Source organism: Sorghum bicolor, chromosome 10 (assembly GCF_000003195.3).
Source record: "Sorghum bicolor cultivar BTx623 chromosome 10, Sorghum_bicolor_NCBIv3, whole genome shotgun sequence".
Classification (NCBI taxonomy): domain Eukaryota; kingdom Viridiplantae; phylum Streptophyta; class Magnoliopsida; order Poales; family Poaceae; genus Sorghum; species Sorghum bicolor.
The window spans coordinates 10,884,943-10,905,333 of NC_012879.2; the positions used below are offsets into that span (position 1 = coordinate 10,884,943).

General features: G+C 45.1%; 6 protein-coding genes across 7 annotated transcripts; 2 read left to right on the forward strand and 4 right to left on the reverse strand.

Annotated features, from left to right (window-relative positions):
• LOC8061532 (protein NRT1/ PTR FAMILY 3.1) lies at positions 638-3,476 on the forward strand. Its single transcript, XM_002436781.2, has 4 exons — positions 638-833; positions 928-1,145; positions 1,256-1,824; positions 2,307-3,476. The coding sequence occupies exons 1-4, from the start codon at positions 761-763 to the stop codon at positions 3,232-3,234; spliced, it is 1,788 nt and encodes a 595-aa protein (XP_002436826.1). The 5' UTR covers positions 638-760; the 3' UTR covers positions 3,235-3,476.
• On the reverse strand, positions 3,555-4,545 carry LOC8061533 (acylphosphatase). The gene has a single exon (XM_002438157.2). It carries the CDS (start codon positions 4,179-4,181, stop codon positions 3,834-3,836), a length of 348 nt encoding a protein of 115 aa, XP_002438202.1. The 5' UTR covers positions 4,182-4,545; the 3' UTR covers positions 3,555-3,833.
• LOC8065768 (acylphosphatase) lies at positions 5,825-6,728 on the reverse strand. Its single transcript, XM_002438158.2, has one exon. It carries the CDS (start codon positions 6,639-6,641, stop codon positions 6,213-6,215), a length of 429 nt encoding a protein of 142 aa, XP_002438203.1. The 5' UTR covers positions 6,642-6,728; the 3' UTR covers positions 5,825-6,212.
• On the forward strand, positions 7,051-8,185 carry LOC110430767. Its single transcript, XM_021448693.1, has 2 exons — positions 7,051-7,543; positions 7,952-8,185. The coding sequence occupies exons 1-2, from the start codon at positions 7,283-7,285 to the stop codon at positions 7,991-7,993; spliced, it is 303 nt and encodes a 100-aa protein (XP_021304368.1). The 5' UTR covers positions 7,051-7,282; the 3' UTR covers positions 7,994-8,185.
• Positions 13,344-14,598, reverse strand: LOC8065769 (protein CURVATURE THYLAKOID 1A, chloroplastic). The gene is made up of 5 exons (XM_002438159.2): positions 14,350-14,598; positions 14,159-14,250; positions 13,936-14,043; positions 13,757-13,828; positions 13,344-13,620 (listed from the first exon to the last, which is right to left on the reverse strand). Exons 1-5 carry the CDS (start codon positions 14,456-14,458, stop codon positions 13,555-13,557), a joined length of 447 nt encoding a protein of 148 aa, XP_002438204.1. The 5' UTR covers positions 14,459-14,598; the 3' UTR covers positions 13,344-13,554.
• LOC8065770 (carbon catabolite repressor protein 4 homolog 3) lies at positions 15,252-19,255 on the reverse strand. Of its 2 annotated transcripts, none has more exons than XM_021449596.1 (13): positions 18,820-19,255; positions 18,294-18,457; positions 18,153-18,218; positions 18,019-18,071; positions 17,854-17,935; positions 17,616-17,696; positions 17,336-17,428; positions 17,032-17,064; positions 16,853-16,929; positions 16,654-16,765; positions 16,481-16,556; positions 16,319-16,403; positions 15,252-15,905 (listed from the first exon to the last, which is right to left on the reverse strand). In XM_021449596.1, the coding sequence occupies exons 1-12, from the start codon at positions 19,124-19,126 to the stop codon at positions 16,354-16,356; spliced, it is 1,194 nt and encodes a 397-aa protein (XP_021305271.1). In that variant the 5' UTR covers positions 19,127-19,255; the 3' UTR covers positions 15,252-15,905; positions 16,319-16,353. The 2 variants fall into 2 exon arrangements, with proteins under 2 accessions (XP_021305271.1, XP_002438205.1); XM_002438160.2 differs by having other exon boundaries at positions 16,481-16,566; positions 18,820-19,238.

A 20,391-nucleotide genomic window follows, 5' to 3' on the forward strand; every position in this document is an offset into this window, starting at 1 on the left:
ATTCGATCGGATCAAATATAGAAAACGGTTCGGTTCGGTTCGGGATATTTTCATTCCGTTTTCATTCCTAGATGGCTCAACCCCACCTATCATGGGTGAAACATAGGGATAGAGAAGAATCCTCAATGGTTTTATATATGTATGTGTATATACACACACACTAGCAACTGCATAAGTCTATGCATTGAAACACAGCATACAGTTTTTATGCCATCCGTTCTAATACGTTTTCGTTTCGAATTCTCTTTCGTAGCTGGACACATGCTATTCTTATTAGTATGAGAATGGGTCGTGCTACTACCAGATACGACTCTTACACTTGTGGAAGTAAAGGAATAGACGGACCGGGAGAAAGTGATAGGCAAAGAGATGGAGAAAGAAATTTTCTCCTTTTAACATTATTATTACAATTGTAAAATAGTAATATAGATCAATGGAATGGTATATAGATATAGATTGTTTTTATTTGATGCATTTGTGTGTTCTGTAATAACTTTATTATATCCAATCAAAAAATAAATTTAGTATTTCTCATTTATGGGGATTAAGCCTATTATTAAAAAGTGTATATAGATATAGATAACCCAAATAATGTAGTGTAGCCGAGTGGTATGCAGGGTCCCTGTTAAGTTATAAATAAGTGGAGTGGAGATGGCCAAGGCAGCCTACGTACGCTAGGCACAGTTGTGGCTGTGCAGAACTGCACAAGAGCACGTCGCCTCGCCTCCACCACCACGAACGGAGAAGGCGGCGGCCGGCCATGGCCATGGAGGAAACGAGCAAGATAACGGGCAGGAAGAAGGGTGGTCTTAGAACAATGCCCTTCATCTTCGGTAAGCGAGTTTACTAATGAACAGCAATTGTGTTTTCTGGGGGTGTCTTAATTTCAATTGGTTTAATTTCTTGCGTGTGCACTTACACCCGCAGCCAACGAGGTGGCGGAGAAGCTCGCCGTGGTGGGCTTCTCGACCAACATGCTGACGTACCTCACCACGCAGCTGCACATGCCGCTGGCGAAGGCCGCCACCACGCTCACCAACTTCGGCGGCACCTCCGCCGCGACGCCCCTCATCGGCGCCTTCCTCGCCGACGCCTGCATCGGCCGCTTCTGGACCATCGCTGCCGCCTCCGTCGTCTACCAAGTCGTACGTCCTGGTTGCAATTGCCAAGCAATGCATACAGTGATACAGCAGCATCCATGGGTGCTGAATTAACTGAGGCTGCGAATGAACGATCGATTACTGACGTCGCACAGGGCATGGCGCTCCTGACGGTGTCAGCGGCGCTGCCGCAGTTCCGCCCTCCGCCGTGCAAGCCCGGCGGCGCGGTGACGTGCCAGGAGGCGGCGCCGTGGCAGCTGGCGGTGCTGTACGTGTCCCTGCTCCTCAACGCGGTGGGCGCCGGCGGGTACCGCCCCTGCATCGTGGCGTTCGGGGCGGACCAGTTCGACGAGTCGCGGGCGGCGGAGCGCGCCCGGAGCTGGGGCTTCTTCAACTGGTACTACTTCTGCAACGGCGCGTCCATGCTGCTGGCCGTCACGGCGGTGGTGTACGTGCAGGACAACGTGGGCTGGGGCTGGGGCCTCGGCGTGCCGGCCTTCTGCATGGGCGTCTCCGTCGCCGCCTTCGTGGCCGGGTACCCCATGTACCGGAGGCTGGAGCCCGCGGGGAGCCCGTTCACGCGGCTCGCGCAGGTGGTCGTCGCCGCCGTCAAGAAGCGCCGGCTGCCGGCGGCGGACGTCGTCCCCGCGAGGCTGTACGAGAACGACGACCTCGACGCGCCCATCTCCATGTACGGCAAGCTTGTGCACACGGATCAGCTCAGGTACGTTCCTGCGTCCGCTGCCTTGCTCTGTTCTTTTTCACTGCCGTGCACTGAACTAGTAGGACTTAGGAGTCAATTTTTACGTGGTGGTTTGACTGGGATCCACTGGCGACAATCCACATCTTAGCCGATAGACGGACGACAGACAGAGCATAAGAAATTGCCAAGAAAGGATCACGGACAGGGCAGATCCAATCACAAGGCCATGTCAAAGTGGCGCCAAAAACGGACATCGTGCCATGTCGCAAGCCTGCAACGGTGCAATTTCTCGTGGTGTTTTTCTGAGCAAGATCACAACGCACGGGTCCACGTTTGTTTTCTGAAGGGGCAAGCGTGATTGCAGTCTCGGTTAATTGTAACCGTCACTCCAAATCTGAGTCCAATCATATCACTCCAAATTTATGTTTCGTCCATACCATAAATCCGAATTTCGATACTAAACCAAATTTGAGTTCAACTGACACCGTGTTCTCGGCACGCAGCTTCTTTGACCGCGCGGCGATCGTCACCGACGGCGACATGGTCACGCAGACGGACGCCGACTCCGGCAAGCCGTCGGCGGCCCCCGTCCCGAACCCGTGGCGCCTGAGCACGGTGCACCGCGTGGAGGAGCTCAAGTCCGTGATCCGCATGGGGCCTATCTGGGCGGCGGGCATCCTGGTGATCACGGGTTCATCGACGCAGCACACCTTCTCCCTGCAGCAGGCGAGCACCATGGACCGCCGCCTGGCGCCGGGCCTGTCCACGTTCCAGATCCCGGCGGGGTCCATGACCGTCTTCGCGCTGCTCGCCATGCTCCTCACCCTGTTCCTCTACGACCGCGTGCTCGTCCGCGTGGCGCGCCGCTTCACGGGGCTGGACCGCGGCATCTCCTTCCTGCACCGCATGGGCGTCGGCTTCGCCATCAGCGTGGTCGCCACCCTGGTGGCCGGCTTCGTGGAGCGGCACCGCAGGGACGCCGCGGCGGCGGTGGCCGGCGCCACGGACGCCGGCACGTCCCCGCTGTCGGCCTACTGGCTGGTGCCGCAGTACGCGCTGCACGGCGTGGCCGAGGCCTTCACCTCCGTGGGGCACCTCGAGTTCATGTACGACCAGGCGCCCGAGAGCATGCGCAGCACGGCGACGGCGCTCTTCTGGCTCTCCATCTCGCTGGGAAGCTACGCCAGCACGCTGCTGGTGGACGCCGTGCACCACTGGAGCGCAGGCCCCGGCGGCGCCAACTGGCTGCCGGACAACATCAATCACGGCAGGCTGGACTACTTTTACTGGGTCGTCACCATGCTGCAGGTCATGAACTTGATATACTACGCCATTTGTGCCAAGCGGTTCAGGTACAAGCCAGTGCAGCTCCATAAGAAAGAGGAGGAAGAAAGCGGCAAGGCACTTGTGGAGCTGCAAGAGAAGGTTTGAGCAGCGTACACTTTCAGCTACGTGCAGGTACATGTCTTAAGGTAGAAAGAAAGTGCTTCCACTACTCCATTAGTGCTAGGAAGATTGTCAGACACTCCCTAGCTAATACTATATGTATGTGAGCATCTGTATTAGTCAAGTAGATCAAGGAATGCAGGGAGTTGTTCAGGCAAGCAACATCACTCAGAAATTGTCAATGGTCACTTGACAGCTTTGTGAATGCCAACTTTGACGTTAATGCATACTCGTACTGTATAAAGACCCTGTTTGTACATTAGGGTCATGAACACAGAGATTGTTCAGGCAACCGTCTTTGAAAGTTTTCAAGCCAAATTAAGCAACACATTTCTCAGTGCCAAAAAAGTTTCCATCTGAATCCTGGCATAACTTACAGATTATTAATATTCAGACTTGGACACTTGGTAGTAGGAAACAGGTTTGCACTCACAATCTGACATGAATTTCCCCAAGCAGAGCTTTCCAGGTAAACAGTACGGTGCATTAGGTGTCGCCTCTGATCTTTAATCGCAGTAGTAGTACACAAATAGACCGTCCAAGAACGCGCGGGCGAGACGCGAACCTGTTGCGGGACGGGCGGATCAGACGGTGAACTTGATCTCGAACCCGGCGGACGGATCGACGGGCTCGGCCGGGGACGGGACGACGGCGGTGACGGTGGCGGCTGGGGGCCCGACGGGGAGGCGGCGGGTTATCATGTCTTCGATCTTCGCGGGGTCGCCGGAGAGGAGGGCCTCCACGCTGCCGTCGCGGCGGTTGCGGACCCAGCCGGCGAGGCCGAGCGACTCGGCCGTGGAGGCCGTCCAGTCGCGGAACCCCACCCCCGTGACGCGCCCCTTCACCACCACGCGGACCCCCTTCCGTGCGGGCTCCGGCTGCGGCGCCGATGGCGGCGTGGAGGAGGCGTCCGGATCGGCGGAGGAGGCCATGGCCGCGGTGGTGGTGGTACACGGTGGTGGAAGCAGCGGGGCGTGGAGACTGGAGACGGCCGAAGCAACGAACTGCTGGAACTGGAAGATTCTGGAAAGCCGGCCTGCCCTAGTAGGGCAACCCAAGCCCGGCCCAATAAATTTCTGAAACCCTGCTCGGCTGGGTCAAGCTCGCAGCCCGTGGCAGAGGGTGTGATGGGCTACGGTTGTGGGCTAGGCCCGTTCGGTTACAATAGAAACAGCCCAGGAATTAATCCAGCTTATAATGTTTATATAATTTTGACTAGCATTTCTGCCAGAAATTTTTCCTCCATTTACATGTACTTCCTCGGTCCCACAAATAAATGCATTTCTTTGACTGCCATGATTTATGTTTGGCCATTCGTCTTATTTATTTATTTTTACAAATAATAAAATAAATAAATCATTATAAAAATATATCTAACAATAAAATAAGTCATAAAAAATAAATAATATTTATTAAAACTTTTTGAATAAGATGAATAGTCAAATATGAATTATGAAAGTCAAGAAATATGTTTATTTGTGGGGCGGAAGGTGTACATCTTCAAAGCATCAGTGCACACACCATAATCATGCATATCCTCAATCTTGTCCAAAAAAAAGGTGAGGAAACAGTACCAAAATGTTGTTGTGACTCTTGGCCCAAAAAATTCATCCTTACTAGAGATACACATATTTATATATGCAGTATCTGTATTGCTTTGTACCTATAAACATCACCTCTTCATTATTACTCAGCTAATGGCTTTCTTGTTCCAATTGTTTTTGCGGCTGATTTGTTGTAAGAGAAAAAATATATACCGTGGCTGAAAAGTCATAGTTGGAAATACTGTTCGCTGATTTATTATGAGAGAAAAACACTATTGGCTGGCAGAAAAAAATAAGACAAGCGAACAAGCTAGTGCGTAAGAAGTACGGCTTGTAGTTTATACAAGTTACAAATTTTACAGTAGCGTGATAGTTTCCTATGTGTAGGATTTCAGACAAGTGTTCAGAAAAAAAACACTGCAAGTAGTATACACACAGAATGTATACCAAGTAGTGTTAGGAAGAGATTGAAGATTAGTTACAGACACAATGTACACTAAATAGTGTTAAGAAGACACTGGTGATTACTTGAGTGAGATATTGCTTCTCCTGTTGTAGCTATTAGCTTAGATCTCTCAAGTGCTAAGCTACGCAAATCAAGTACTTCAACTTTCAAAATGAATACGGAAACATGAGCTAGTGACAAGAGAGAAAATTCTATGAGAAAAAATAGACAAAGATTGATCATTGCATTATAGGTTTCACTAAAATTGAATCTAATTTGCCAAACATTTTGCCAAGTATTTAACGACTCAATTTCTACATGAGTTTTAGAAATAAGCTAAACACAATAACTCATGACATTTAGGAAAAATCTCGTAAGTGCCTAGTTTAATCAATGTACTCATAGAAAAAGTATGTAAAAAGGTTTCTAAGTTGGAGTCAAATTCATTTGTTGCATCACCAACAAGAGATACAACAAATGACTAGCACGCCGGGCACATCGATGATCCTCTCAAATCTCTCATAACTAGGGGCCAACTCATAACTGTACCGTGGACACTAGGCAATCTCCATAGTTTTTCTCTCTCTTTTTTTTGAAACAGTTCATATAGAAATATTGAAAGCAAATCTAAGCGCAAATGCACCATCCACAACCATTTCTCTTGGAACAGAGCAGATAATTACAGGCACGGCATTTTTTTTTTTTGTCAGAAACACCACAGTTCACAGGGCTGCACAAAACATGATCACAAGAACCGAATGCATCAAGCAGTCACAATCCTGGTCCACTCATCGAAGCAGCTCCTCGTCGTGATTGAGATTATTTGATTCAACGCTGAAAATTAGCACTAGCAATCTCCAGGAAAATAACGTACGTGTTCTTCAGTAGATTGATTACCACGCAGGCGAGTGGCGCCGTTCGTCAATGACCACGCGCCGCCGCATGGATGGATGGCTGACGAACCAGCCCACCAGTCAGGCGGTGGGCTTGCGGTGGAAGCCCTCGTCGGGGGCGACCGGTTCGGCGGGGGAGGGCACGACGGCGGTGACGACGGCCGCGGGCGGGCCAACGGGGATCCGCCGGGACACCATCTCGTCGACCTTGTCGGGGTCCCCGGAGAGCAGCGCCTCCACGGTGCCGTCGCGGCGGTTGCGGACCCACCCGGCGAGCCCCAGGGAGCGCGCCGTCTCCACGGTCCAGTCCCGGAAGAAGACGCCCTGCACGCGGCCCTTCACCACCACGCGCACCGCCTTGGTGGTGGGAGAAGACTGCTGCGGCGTCGACGGGTCGCTTGGGCCGCCCGCGGATGCCGCCGCCATGGCGCGGCGGGGTACTGCGGTGGCGCCGGTGAAGGGGCGGAGGAAGCGCGGGGCCGTGGCGGAGGCGGAGCTGGAGGGGAACATTCTGGTTTCTGGAGCAGGCAAGGAGAATGCGATGCGATGGTTGGGACCAGGGGGAGCCGGCTTGTCGAGGTAGCCCACTTTGCTAGACACATTTCCCCCCCTGATCTTCTTTGTATTTTTTCCTTTTTCTGTAATCTTCTCTACTATAATTGAAATCTTCTCTAGGCAAATCCCACCTACAAGATCAACTACTCACAGCACATATTCTACACATTTAACGGCCCGGATTAGAAGTATGATCACGACCTTACACACCCTCAGCCTCGCGTCAATCACACATCACACAAATTCACCACGCGTGCGGCTCCATCACCCACCGCGAGCGCAGCCGCCGCTGCCCGCCCCGGTGCTGCGCCGCCCACCGCGCCCGCCGGAGCTGCGCCAGTCCGCTCGCCCGCCCGTCCTCGTAGCGCCTCTCTCCGTCCTCGGCGAGGGCCTTCGTCTCCTTACTCCCAGTCGACGACCGGCTAGGATTTCGGCCGGCGGCCGCCACGTCTAGCACAGGCTCCTCGTCTACTGCTCCCAGTCCGCTTGAGGCGTGCGACGCAGCCGGGCGAAGGCGCCAGCGCCGAAGTCGGGGAAGATGAGGCGCCGCAGATCGTCGGGGGAACAGATGAGGTGGGGGACGTCACCGTTGGCCCATGGCCAGGTGCGCTCCCGAGCGCAGGCATGGCGGGATGAACGCTGCATCTGGAGGTACAAGATATACGAGGCTGGATACTCCGGTGTGCGGTTGGACCATATCTCAACGAGCGTATATCTCCAGTGTGCGGATCGCGGTTGGGCGGCCCATGGACGTGCGGCAAATTTTGCACTCACCTCTCCGTTTTGGCGGCGTCCTCGGCCTCCTCGCCGAGCTCGAACCAAACGTGCCGCGGGCCGCGGCACACACCCAGTGCAAGGTGAGCTCGCCAATGCCGTGTCGTGCGAGTTTGAATGATTAAACGTTGCTTACCTTTTTGTGTCTTGGATTTGTCTGTGCCTACATTTTAAGACTGCTTAGACGGAATTGTAGCTTCCCGATGCCTTCTTGCATCTTCTTCCAACAGGAGCCTGCAGCCGTTAATTTTTCACAGAAAATGTAGTTTGTTTGCATATATGTATATGACCTGGATTTTATGACAATCATGATCCAAACATTACTGAACACAGTCCCATCTAGATTATTAATAGTCCATGATGACTTCGATTCATCAGCAATGGCGGTTGGACATGATTTCCTAAAAATATATATTGAAGGTGTCATTTACTGTTTTGTGTTTACCTAAAAACAGTTCATCTAGATACTGTCCTTGTTTTTCTATGTACAGATAGATATTGAAGGTGCCATTGTAAGACCGTTTTGTAGCTGATCCACAATTTGGAAGCTGGATGCGTGAGGGAATTCAAACCTGTTTGATGATGATGTTTCCCACCAACATTGACTTTTCAGTATCAGTGAATTGATTAGCCTTAATTCCATTTTGCACTCTTTGTTGTTGTTTCTTTCCTCTTGCTTGGAATATATTGGGTTAATAATTTTACATATCTTTTTTTTTGTTTGATAACTATGCTTAATGTCCAAGATATTCTTATGTTTTTAGGTTCTTATTAAATGTACCAAGCTCCAAGAGCACACTTTATTAATGGAAGCATAAATTGCTCTTTATAGTTTATATCACTAAAAACAATTATAAGTATTGTTTCCTATAGACGTGGTGTTCGCGAGCACATCTCAACTGAGTAACCTTCAGTTTGTTGGAGCCTAAAATTAATTGAGTAAGTTTTCTTTTGTACGGATTCTGTTTCAAAATTAATCAAAATTGAAGCGGGCTATAGAAAAAAGTTGAAGCCTAAAAATAATCCCATTTGGCAGGAGAAACTGATGCATAAAAATAATATCATTGGCAGGAGAAAGTTCAAGCCTAAAATATATCAAAATTTAGCAGGTTTATCATTTTCATCTTTAAAAATTTAGTTGTGCCCGCCATTGTCAAGCTCCACCACTCCAACAGCGAGGATGTTCATAAACAAGCATGTACTGCATTATAGGAGTTACTCTCTTCTGAAATATGAGACTTACGTAGAGTGATGCTTAGGTTATTCTCTTTTTTATTTTGTTTTGCAGGTTGTATGGACTTTAGGTTATTCCTAGAATGAAACCGTGGTGTTAGCACGGGCACTATACTAGTAACTAATAACACATGTGCATCTCATAACGCTCTTGCTACCATCTCGACCCCTCTTATGGTCGAAGAAAAACAATGACCCATATAGTACTTACAAAGATCAAGTTTGCACTTAAAAACGATAGTGTCCTAACCTTTGTGAATATCCTTTGGTTCAATCTATAACTTTTATAAAGCAAAACTTCATCAGCTATTTTGTTTAACATGCAAGGTGTTAAACAGTGTCTAGTGTAAACCTCTTCCTGTAATGTTTGTAACCAGTTCAGGTACATTTTATATCTATGAGATCTACGACTTGGTAATCAAATCCTTAATTATAGGACCAACACCATCACCGATGGGCTAATCACCGGCTATATTAACATGAAACTGAGTGTCTAGGAGAGCATCTCGTTCACCCAATTTCACAGAAGGTATCCATCTCAACAATCCACTATAATTTACAATTATAGTTCACTAGCACAAGAATTATCAGATCTACAACAAGACACCATCCACTATGAATACAATCTTCACGATTGTGCTAATAAATCTATACATATATTATATCATGTTCCTGCACTACCAACACCATACATAAAGATTCCTCTTTCATACCCACGACAACGCACGAGGAATCCTCCTAGTATATATAAAATCTAAAATCCATGGCCAAAAATACCATGTAGCCATAAATATCACTAATAATAGTAATTACCCCGTGTAAAGTACACGTTAGTTATATAGTCTTGTGTTCATCAATCATTCATATAGACATAAGTTCATCAATCACTGAAACCAAATTTAGGGGCTTAATCTCAATCGCCACTATCGCTCACCTCCAAGCTACCTTTAGGTCTATCGAAACATGTATAACTCCTCCAAATTAACCCTAACCCCACCCACCCACCCTAAAAACGTCACCTGAGCTCGCAACAGGAGGGAAGTAGGGGAGCTTGGCATAGCAAATTTGTTTTTTTTAAAAGAGGGGAAACCTCTGCTTTTAAGAAAGCAAACAGTTTGGGTACATACTGGGGTAACCAGTGACAAACAAAGCACAAAAAGAAACAAAGAGCAGACCGAACACAGTCTGGACACTCTACTCAAATCTCATGAACATCAGTTGGCATTGACGCGTTCGTCTTGAAGCTTCGCATCCAACAAACCACCTTGTCCTTCACTTGAGACATCCTCCATCTGTCGTCTTCCTTAAGCCGAATCATCCACTTCTGTAACAAGGATAAAGCACCATACACTACATCAGATGGCATATTAGGGAATACTTTTTCAATAGCCATCTTATTTCTAGTCACCCAAAGTGTCCAGGCAAAGCCGGCAAACACAAACATGATAAGCCGAGATGGTAAAGGCCCCTTGCCATGTAACCAACTTCCCAACAGCTCGTGTAAAGATCTAGGCACTGACTCCAAATCAAACGCCTCTTTTAAGATTGCCCAAAGCATTCTTGCTAAGGGATAATCAAAGAAGAGGTGATTAATATTCTCCAAAACATTACAAACACAACATTTACCATCCCCTTTCCAACCTCGTTTGATCAAAGAAAGGCCAACCTGCAATTTGTTATTGAAGATTTGCCAAAGGAAATTTTTTATCTTTAACGGGATTTTGCACTTCCAGATTATGCCAGCTACCCTACTAGGCATGCCTCTGTTGGACAAGAATCTATAAAGGGATTTGGTTGTGAAAGATTTATATTTATCAAGAGCCCAGAACACAGCATCAGGACTGTCACTTATCGAAATATGTTGCAACTCATCATAAAGCCCTATCCATCTCTCGAACTCCTCGCTAGAAAGAGCTCTATGGAAGTCTATAAACCAATCCTGATTTACCCAACAATCAGAAACAGTGCTATATGGATCTCTCACCATTCTGTAAAGATCATCATACTAAATCTTGAGTGGAACCTCCCTCAGCCAACAATCTTGCCAGAACAGACAGTTCCTACCATTCCCCACTCTAAAGGTTGCCCCCCATTTAAACTGATGCTTAATTTTATGCAAACCTTGCCAAAACTGGGAACATCCTTTGCTTTTGGAAGAAAAGAAGTTAACCCCTACCATGTATTTAGCTTTTAGGAGTTTAAACCACAAAGCATCTGGCTCTTGCAGAATCTTCCAAATCCATTTAACTAGCAAACAATCATTCATCAACCTAGTATTAATAATTCCCAAACCCCCCAAATCTTTTGGATAGCAAATTTGTTTTCATTAACATATGTCGTTGATCCATGAGCATCACTTAAAGCCACAAGTCACATCATACAAGTTGCGTTCCTCGGCCCTGCAGCTTTTCCCACCTCTTTGGAAGTTGGCTTCGAGGGTTTTAGAAGGTTCTCAAACCTTTAATTTTGTTGGGAGCGGTGGCTACTTGTTGGTCACTTTCGTTATGCACAAATGAATTGGTATTTGGAAAGAAACATGTTTACTCTCCCTTGCATGTGGTTTATTCGGTAATCCATTGGCTGCATACATAGGTTATCCTCCAAAAGCCTTACACACAGGATTTGGTGCAGAAGGCATTGGAACAATTGATGCAACTGGTTACGATATTTTTCTCCCGGGCACATGGGTGGCGATCTAGTCTTAGAATTGATTGTCACTAGAGTGTCAGGTTTCTTTCGCTTAGGTTTTGTGTTTAGGCAAAAGCCGGAGTGAATTCACTTTTATTGTATCAACTCAATGTAATGACTGTGAATTAATAAAATCCTTCCTTTATCAAAAACATCTCAATCCCTAAATCTTTATCCCATGGACCAAAAACCAAGTGTCAAGAAAAAGTTAAATTCTATTGTTTGTCAATCAGATTTAAGAGTGTTTGGACCCTACAAAATACTCACTCCATCCACATAAAAATACAATTCTGACATACCATGTTAAAGTATTTTGACCTTGACTAACTATAAATAAAAAATAATATTTATAATATCAAATAAGTATCATTAGATTTACCATGAGATATATTTGCATACTACACTTATTTAGTGTTATAAATATTAATATATTTTGAAAGCAAACATTAATATTTTTACCTATATATTTGGTCAAAGTTTAGACATCATGAGAACCAAGAATGCATCAAGAATTGTATTCTTTTGTGGTTATAGAGAGTACTTTGAATGCCACAAGCCTTAAAAAACATGAGTTTCGGATAGGCATGTCCTAAAATAGCAGTTGCTAAAATTGGTCAAAATTGCTTAAGCATTACAATATCATGAAATATGATTTGCTACTTCTTTTACAGATCATCATTTCTGTCACCAAGTATTTATTATGGTTCTACATAGATGTAAAGGACGTTAGAATTGCATCTCAATCACCTATCAAAGATTTAAGATTTTTTGTAAAGGTATTGATTAAAAACACTATTTATTTAAGTTTCTTATTTATTCATATAAAAATACACTCGCAAATTTATTTATTCATATAAAAATACACTCGCAAATTTGCTAAATCAAACGAAGAATTTAATAGTCAGTAGTACAATATATTTAAACTACTTCATTACTAAACAACAAACTGCATTCTTTCTTTAAGCTACAACAATTTATGCCTGTTCGTTTGAGCTTATTTGCCGAATCTATCCGTCATTCAGTAATGTTTTTCTCTCATAATAAATCAGCGAACACAACTATGACTTATCAGCCAAACGAATAGAGCCACATCATTACTAGACAACAAAGCTAACTTTGTATACATATATGCAGTACAGAAAACAGAGCTCGCATGAGCAATAGTACTCAAGCAAAGCCTCATCGACTTTGCACGGGTGTTTACATTTTTCTTATGGTCAAAATTTAACGAGCTACTCTTAGTAGAAAATGTGCCCATTGACAAAAACAGACATGTGGTGACATCACTGCCGGCTTAGTCTTTGGAATGTGCTCATATCAATAGAGTTTACATGTATGTATTTATGAAGTTGAGTGTGCGTGCATATTTATAAGCATCTTTGTACTCCCTCCGTCCAAAAAGAATGTCGTTTTAGGTTTTTGTGCCACAATTTTGACTCGATTTGTAGAAAATACATGCAATATTTTTATCTCTAAATAAATTTGTTAAAAAACTAGACTTAAAGATCTTTCCAATGATACTAATTATGTATTATAAATATTAATATTTTTATTATATATTTAGTTAAAGTTATTTCTCGGGAAGCGAAAACGACACTTATTTTGGGACGGAGGGAGTATGTACCATGTAATTTGGAAAGAATAGCTTTTATTAAAATTTTCATGAAATATATCTCGCTTCTCTTATCAGCCGTACTTTTTCTGCCAGCCATTAGTGTTTTTTTATCATAATAAATCAGCCAACAGTAATTTCAGCCATGACTTTTCAGACCAGCGACTCCACAACATTAAAGGATTTTGACTTAAAACAAAACTGCGGTGGCCTAGAATTTGGAATTTAGAATGAAGGGAATATTTGTTTATGTTACAATTGTATTTTTTTAATCTTGTCGAATAAGTTTTTAGTACTCATATAGGTTAGATACTCTATTTGTTTTACGTTCTTATTTACGTACTCACAAATTTGCCAAATCAAAAGAAGAATTTAGCAGATAGGTAGTAGAGATACATTTAAACTAATACAATGCTACTACACAACAAACGATGTTTCCTTTGTATACTGAAGATATACATCACACACACACATGGGCTGTAGTACTCAGGTAGTTGCATTGTTCTCCGATTAGATATCTTTCCAAAGAAGAAAGGGCCCTCTAAAACTTTCCATGAGAGTTTATTCTGTTCCAGCAATCTTTTTCTTCAAGGTCTCAATGTCGGCGGCCAACTCTTTCCTGCTTTCCTGTAATTGAAGTTAAAAAAGAACCAAAAGCCATTTTTTGTAAGACGTAGAGATGGATAAAACAGCTAAGAAATCTGAACAAGATTAAGACAAGTACAAAAGAATTTTATATGCACACTCTCTCTATCTCGGTTACCTTGAAGAGGAGGTAGCGGTACACGAACCAGCCGGTGTAGCCGAGCCCAACGAGCTCCAGGATCTTGGGGAGCTGCTCAAGAACACCACGGCCGGTTAGCGCATGCAGTTCAGAGAAAGATTGGACTGGAACAATACCCAGGTGTTGATTCCCTCACGGACACTACTACAGCTACATACCAGCGGCACGGCGTTGATGGCGCCGACGACCACGGACGTCAGCCAGAGGGCGACGATGGCGCCGCCGCCGTACAAGAGGACGGTGGGCTTGTCCTCAATGGCGTCCCACTGCAAGTCAAAAGTCAAAGGCACGAAAAGGGGTGAGGTTACGAAGGCATGCGCGCATTGCCTGATCGATGGCGAATAGATACATATGTCGATTTGGCCGGCAATTGGCACGTACCTTTGCTTTGAGGTCCTCGATGAGCTCGTCGCCGGAGGCCGACGTGTCCTCGGACGCGGCCTTCGCACGCAGCAGGGAGAGCCTCGGTGCATCTGCAACGTCGCCAAAAGCACGGGTGAATAATCCTCTAAAACGACGACGTCTCAGATGAGCGGCAATCTGCTGCTGGGAGGCGCCTTCCTCGTTATTACCTTGGAGGCGAAGCTGGCAGACGCTGCGGCGAGGGAGGAGGGCGGAGCGCGGGGCGGCCGGGAGGCGTGCGCCGCCGAGGAGCGCCACGGAGTACGCCGTGGCCGCCATGCCGGTGCACCAGCTCACTCTTATCGCCTAACGGCTAAAGCGCTTCTCGGCCTCACCTTTTGCCCGCTCTCTCTTTGTGGTGTGGTGTGGTGTGGTGTGCGCTGCTATGGAGTATGGACCAAAGTGGAACGGTTATTGTGCACGTACTGCTGGTGTCGCCCGTGCCCTGCTGTCCTCTCGCCCTGAGTGGTGAGTGCACACGTGGCCAGATGCTTGGCTGTGATTGGCTGCCTCCCTATCTTGAAAATCCATGTATGGCCTCTCATTCCGGGGACTGATTGTAGTTGTACTAGAACGGCAGGCCCACCGAGGGATTGTTTGTTAGCTTCTGCAAAGAGCCCAAGACCCTTACTAAGGGGGTGTTTTAGCAGGGCTGCTCCTAGGGCTCCTCTTTGAAACAGTTCCGGCTTCTCTGAAATCACTAGAGAAACGGTTTCTCATACAAAACGTTCCAGAAAAGCTAGAGCCAAAGCCAGGAATAAGCCATAACGAACTGACCCTAAAATATAACATACCTCTCACAATTATTTGGACCTAAAAAAATAGGACCCTACACCTTTTGTTGTCAGTGATAAGCATAAAAACATATAAAAAAAACAAGACAATTGCTCACGAAGGTTGACCCCTTGGTTATAGCAAACATATCACAATTAGTCATAGATCTTAGGTTGTAACCCTTTATGGGTGTGTGCCATAGTGTTTTATATATTTTTAGAAAAGGAGGTTTCTCCTATTTTATATTTCAAAAGAAACACAAAAGTTTAAGCTCCAAGTTTTGGCGTGTTCGCTTTACAAGTTTGGCCTCAAGGCAATATCATTGAAAGCATATGACAAGCTATTGTTTACGTAGTTTTCTCGTTCATGCTGAGCAAGGTTACAACGTTGGAATCCAAAAGCTGAGCACATAGTGTTTTATATATTTTTATGGAAAATGGGACAGGGCCGTTTGCCAGTTACTATTCAAAAAATTGCCGTTTCAACTTCGTAATAAATACATCCACTAAATTGCCGTTTCAACTTCATACAGACTAGTAGTTCGTTGCAATCTTGCATTTCATACAGCTGCCCGTACTTGATTCTGTTCAATGTGGTACTTGATTCTGTCGACAGCAGGATCCTGTACCGTACACGGACAAAGATATCGAGAAATTCATTGTGCACTGAAGCCGAAGATGATCTGTTTATGGGCCATGGAAGATGCAATGTAGTCCCTGGTGCACCATACTCCCTGTTCTTGAATAACTTAACTCAAACCTTTTTGACCAACCGAAATACTGAATCACTCCGCCACTTCAGCAGAACTATCTGAGGAGAAAAATAAGTGTTGCGCTTTGCTCATTTCTTTCTCAGACTCATCTTGTTCAGATTCATCTTCTTCACCAGAATCATCAACTGATTCTGGGAAAGAGAATTCAGCAACAATGGGCAAATGATCACTGCCAATTTCCTGAAAAAAGATTTATGGCACAAATTAGCAGTTACAGATATAGTACACAAAAAAATCCACATTCCAGGATCACCAAAGATTTAGGGCCTGTTTGGTTGGTAACCAAAACTTGTCATGCCTAACCTTCGGCAAACTATGGCTGCCAAAGAAAGTGTGGCGACCAAAATCGAAGCCACACTTGTGGCAAGGTTTGGCATGAAAATGAGTCTATGACATGTGGGGTAGGGTGATAAAAAAGTGTGGCATGCCATAGGTGTGGCAGAGAACCAAACAGCTGCCGAAGAAACTGTCGCACGACAAATCTTTGCTATGGCAGGTTTCGGTCACCAACCAAACAGACCCTTAAGATTAAGAGGTAGTTCCACGAAAGGATTCATTTAAATTACTACGGAGCAAAACAGATGGGGTATTACCCTGGTTGGAAGACCCCTCGTTCTCCTCAAAACACCTATAGGTAACGTGTCCAAAACTCTGGAGCATTCAATTCCACGAGTGTGCCTTCAACAACGAATCTCAGTCACATTGTGTATACATACAACAAGAAGCAGGCAAACATTTAGAAGCATACTGCATACCACAGATAATCAACAGTTCCAAGAAACTTCTTGTGGTAGGAAGTCGCCGAGGGTTCACCATGAAGACCCCTATTGTCTGAATTTCCCTAGAATAATGAGCAATAGTTTCACTTGAAGCCCTAACCTAAATGTCAAAAGCCACCGTGCTCCCAATTGAAGTTACAAACTAGTACCTTTAACATGGCATATGAACTACTGAGCTTCAATGGATGTTCAGCCACCACGACATTTGAACACCCTGTTGCATTTCTCACTTCTTCATCAGTCCATTGATACTTGAGCAGACTATGAGAAATATCAGAATAAGTCTTCAATAGAAGAAAAGAAGACATGTACTAGGTTAATAGTGATCTGACAAGAAAGACTGCTGACCTACAAAGCTCATACAGGCCAAAATCAGAGCTATCAAGTCCAGATAACTGCCTTCTATCATGCAAAGAAATGTTCAGCTGGTTACACAAAAAACAAACGCAATGTGCACTGTCGATTAAATTTTGTAGTAACTAGGGATAACTATAATGTCCTCAAGAAGTTCTAAGGCATCACTCTACCTTCATTGTCGACAAGAACTTGTAGATGGCGCTCTGCTCTCATAAAACAAGAAAACGAAATAACAGATGAAATAAAAAATGTCAGTAACATATCAAAAAGGCTCCCACATTCTTCAAATTAGATATCATAACAAACTTTAGATGGCCTAGTGGCACCGCACTGCCATAGACACATAACTATTTTATAGTATATCACTTCTGAATATTGCTCTGTTTGCATTGCAGTTGTATAACAAGAAACTTGCTAAACATAATTTTGTTCTATAAGTAAAAAATCACGTGTCAAGAAGCAATAAAGGTATACATCAGGTGTGCTGTTGAAATCACCAGCAAGCACGATAGGAATTTTATCCCATTTTTCAGCAAGAGCATTTGCCTTCTCAAGTAGCATGCGAATCTGCAGGGAGAATCAAAAATGGAGAACAATAAATTGGATAAAGTTCTAGGGTGGCGAAACAGAAAGTAGCTAATTGTCAAAAATATAAATTCTATCCACAACAGGCCATCAGCAAATGGCCATGTCCATAAGAATAGATATATGTACAAAGAATACACACAGCAATAAACGAGACTGAAATTAATACCTGGCCCAGTTTTATATCACCCCGCTTTGGATTAAACAAAACATGAATATTCCCGAGTACAAATTTGTGTGTTCCGTTAAGCTGAAAAATAAAATAGGTAAGAAGCATTCAGAAATGACGTTCAATGTACCAGCAATGGAACAATGGTTACTCACACGTTTGTTTCTATGATTTTGTTTAAAATGTACAATCGTATGGAATTATTCATCATTGAACTAACTAGTACTACTTCAGGTACCTCAAAAACACATATTTGAGCAACATTATTTCGCAGGTTGAATTCACTAAAGTCAATACTATCTTCCTCAAGCAGATGTAACCTACATTTGGAAACAAAGATGAAATGAAAATACCATTTTATTCAGATCAATCAATATAATAAAGGGCAATGCATCATCCATACCGTTTTGACTTCCAAAACATGGCACATCCATCTCTAGTATCTCCAGTTCGCCTCTGATGATCACAAACTGTCACTTAAGAACTGAAACACAGAAATATTTGAAAGAAAATGTCTTTGTGAAGGAAGTGATGTACCTGATATATACCTTCGTACCCTCGGCTCTTCATTCCTGTAGCAATATCCTGAAACCTATCCACTTCCTACCTTCCAAATAATGAAGTGTTACAGACTACAGTGCGAGAATGTCATCACTATCACTGAGACTGGATTCTTACTTGAAGACACACTAAGTCAGGATCCCAGTGCCTAATTTCACGGATAATAAGTCGCCTCCTTGAATCCCACCTCAGTGCATCCCAGGGGACATCCAAATAAAGGTCAGGATGATTCTGAGCATTGTAATCAGCCAAGATGTTGTATGACATGATAGTGCAGGCATCTAGAAAAACAAAGAACGAGCACTGAATCAACCATGAAAGTATTGTGTCCAGCTCACAAGAATATTCCACGTGGAAACAGAGAATACAGATTCATGGTAAAGGATCGACAAAAATCATAATATTCAGGGGGTGCACTGTTTGGCATGTTCTAAAAAAAATGCACTGGCTCGAGCAATTTTTTTCTTAATTGCACTGAGTGTACAATGTCCAAGCCAGTTCCTAGTAGCAACACTTATGTAACATATAGTAAGAAAATCTTTATTAAAAAATAGTAAGAAAACAACACTGCAAGCATACTCAGGCATATAGACAAACATATGGTGAGCAAAGGCAATTGGGAACTATTTTCTGCTAAGAATACCTCCGGAGGGGGAGGTCGAAGCGTCCTCCGAGCAAACCCAAAGCCTGGAGGAGGGCAAGGCAAGCTGGGGCGCGCGGAACCGCTGCCAGACACGACCAGGGGCACGCTCCGGGTTGTGCCAGCGGCGGCGGTGGTGGTCGAGGGGCACGGCGTTCTCGGCGGACGCGCGCCACGATGACGCCGTGCTTCCAGGAGCCGATGATGGAGAGCGGCCACGTTTCCGCGGCGGCGGGTGGGAGGCGGGCGCCGGCGGCGACAGCCGCGCGCGCGGGGCGGCGGTCGATGACATTGCCCCGCGTCGAGACATGGCCGCGGTTGGGCGGGCGAAGGGGATGGAAATTGACGGGCTTGCTTTGCTAGGGTTGTCAGATCTGGCCCGTGCATCTTTTGATTGACGACGAGGCGACCACAATGCGATACAGAATTTACGTCACCCAAATCCCTTGGCCTTCTTCAGGGATCTTCAGTAAAATATCGTCAAAAAAAAAAATCTCCAAGATAGTCCAAGTGTACATTTCAGACCACATTATCGTGCTTTTCGTGGTGGTGGTGGTGGTGGTGGTGTGTGGGTGGCAACAACACCGCTGTGAGCAAAAATTGCGAAACAGTAAAGAAATTCAAGTGTCACAAACTCAAGGTACAAAAATTAGAGCACGATGCGCTACAAAATTGTAAGTTGTTTGGTCGAGTGTTGGCTTTGTTAAACAAACTGGGCAGGGCTAGCGAAGGTTTGGGGGGAATAAGCAAAAAGATTTTTCTAGATGTGCTTGCATTCACTCCTGCAAGGTGACGGGAAATTCATCCATAGTATTTTTTTAGATTATTTATCTATTAGTAGATCTTCAACGAGTAATAAAAATAAAACGGACGGTGGATGCATCCATGGGTTCCTGCCCTATTCCTACCATTTTTACTGTTTTGATTGATTTCCATGGTTGCTCATGCCATCTCCACATCTCCATTCTAGTCATAGTACCATGTGCCTCCACACGTTAGAAGAACTAGTCACCAGTCTATTATAAATAGAAATCCAACACGTTTAACTTTTCCAATCAACATTGCTAGTCTCTCCTTGCTTGCGCCGTCACCTCGCCTTTTACGCTCTAGCAGCCTGTTGCACCTTCTTTGTGTCTCCTTCTTTCTCACCTCTACTCCGCCCTCACCTATGTGGATCCAGTGCCTCCGCCTCCCCCTAGATATAGACATAAGCACTATCAAGTGGTCAACCTTAGGATGGGAAGGAGCAACCAAGTACTTAGGAGCATATGCTCCTACCCAATGTACCATTGGATGCACATTGAGATGTCTACACTATAGAAGAGTCTTATGCAGTGCACACATCCCAATGCGCATCTAATGGTGCATTGGGTATTTCTATCCTTCAGGGCACACATTCTAATACATATCTAATGGTGCATTGGGTAGGAGCATGTACCTCTGAGGGCAAAAAACTGTCTTCGTTAGCATGGCCACAAATTGGGTTTGGTGGCAATCGTCTACCTCTCCTTGCTCGTTCTGTCACCTCACCTCCTCCACTCTTATCCCACAACACCTTCTCTCTACACCTCCTTC

Bases quoted from the DNA above. Each gene is read 5' to 3' on its own strand.
- LOC8061532 (XM_002436781.2), top strand. From the start codon at position 761: ATGGCCATGGAGGAAACGAGCAAGATAACGGGCAGGAAGAAGGGTGGT. The intron at 1,146-1,255 runs GTACGTCCTGGT...GACGTCGCACAG, and splicing joins CCTCCGTCGTCTACCAAGTC to GGCATGGCGCTCCTGACGGT. The intron at 1,825-2,306 runs GTACGTTCCTGC...CTCGGCACGCAG, and splicing joins GTGCACACGGATCAGCTCAG to CTTCTTTGACCGCGCGGCGA.
- LOC8061533 (XM_002438157.2), bottom strand. From the start codon at position 4,181: ATGGCCTCCTCCGCCGATCCGGACGCCTCCTCCACGCCGCCATCGGCG.
- LOC8065768 (XM_002438158.2), bottom strand. From the start codon at position 6,641: ATGTTCCCCTCCAGCTCCGCCTCCGCCACGGCCCCGCGCTTCCTCCGC.
- LOC110430767 (XM_021448693.1), top strand. From the start codon at position 7,283: ATGGCCAGGTGCGCTCCCGAGCGCAGGCATGGCGGGATGAACGCTGCA. The intron at 7,544-7,951 runs GTGAGCTCGCCA...TTCTATGTACAG, and splicing joins CGGCACACACCCAGTGCAAG to ATAGATATTGAAGGTGCCAT.
- LOC8065769 (XM_002438159.2), bottom strand. From the start codon at position 14,458: ATGGCGGCCACGGCGTACTCCGTGGCGCTCCTCGGCGGCGCACGCCTC. The intron at 14,251-14,349 runs GTAATAACGAGG...GCGACGTTGCAG, and splicing joins CTGCCAGCTTCGCCTCCAAG to ATGCACCGAGGCTCTCCCTG. The intron at 13,621-13,756 runs GTAACCGAGATA...CTTCAATTACAG, and splicing joins ACCGCTACCTCCTCTTCAAG to GAAAGCAGGAAAGAGTTGGC.
- LOC8065770 (XM_002438160.2), bottom strand. From the start codon at position 19,126: ATGTCTCGACGCGGGGCAATGTCATCGACCGCCGCCCCGCGCGCGCGG. The intron at 18,072-18,152 runs GTACATCACTTC...TGTGATCATCAG, and splicing joins GGTACGAAGGTATATATCAG to AGGCGAACTGGAGATACTAG. The intron at 16,567-16,653 runs GTACTAGTTTGT...TCATTATTCTAG, and splicing joins GTTCATATGCCATGTTAAAG to GGAAATTCAGACAATAGGGG.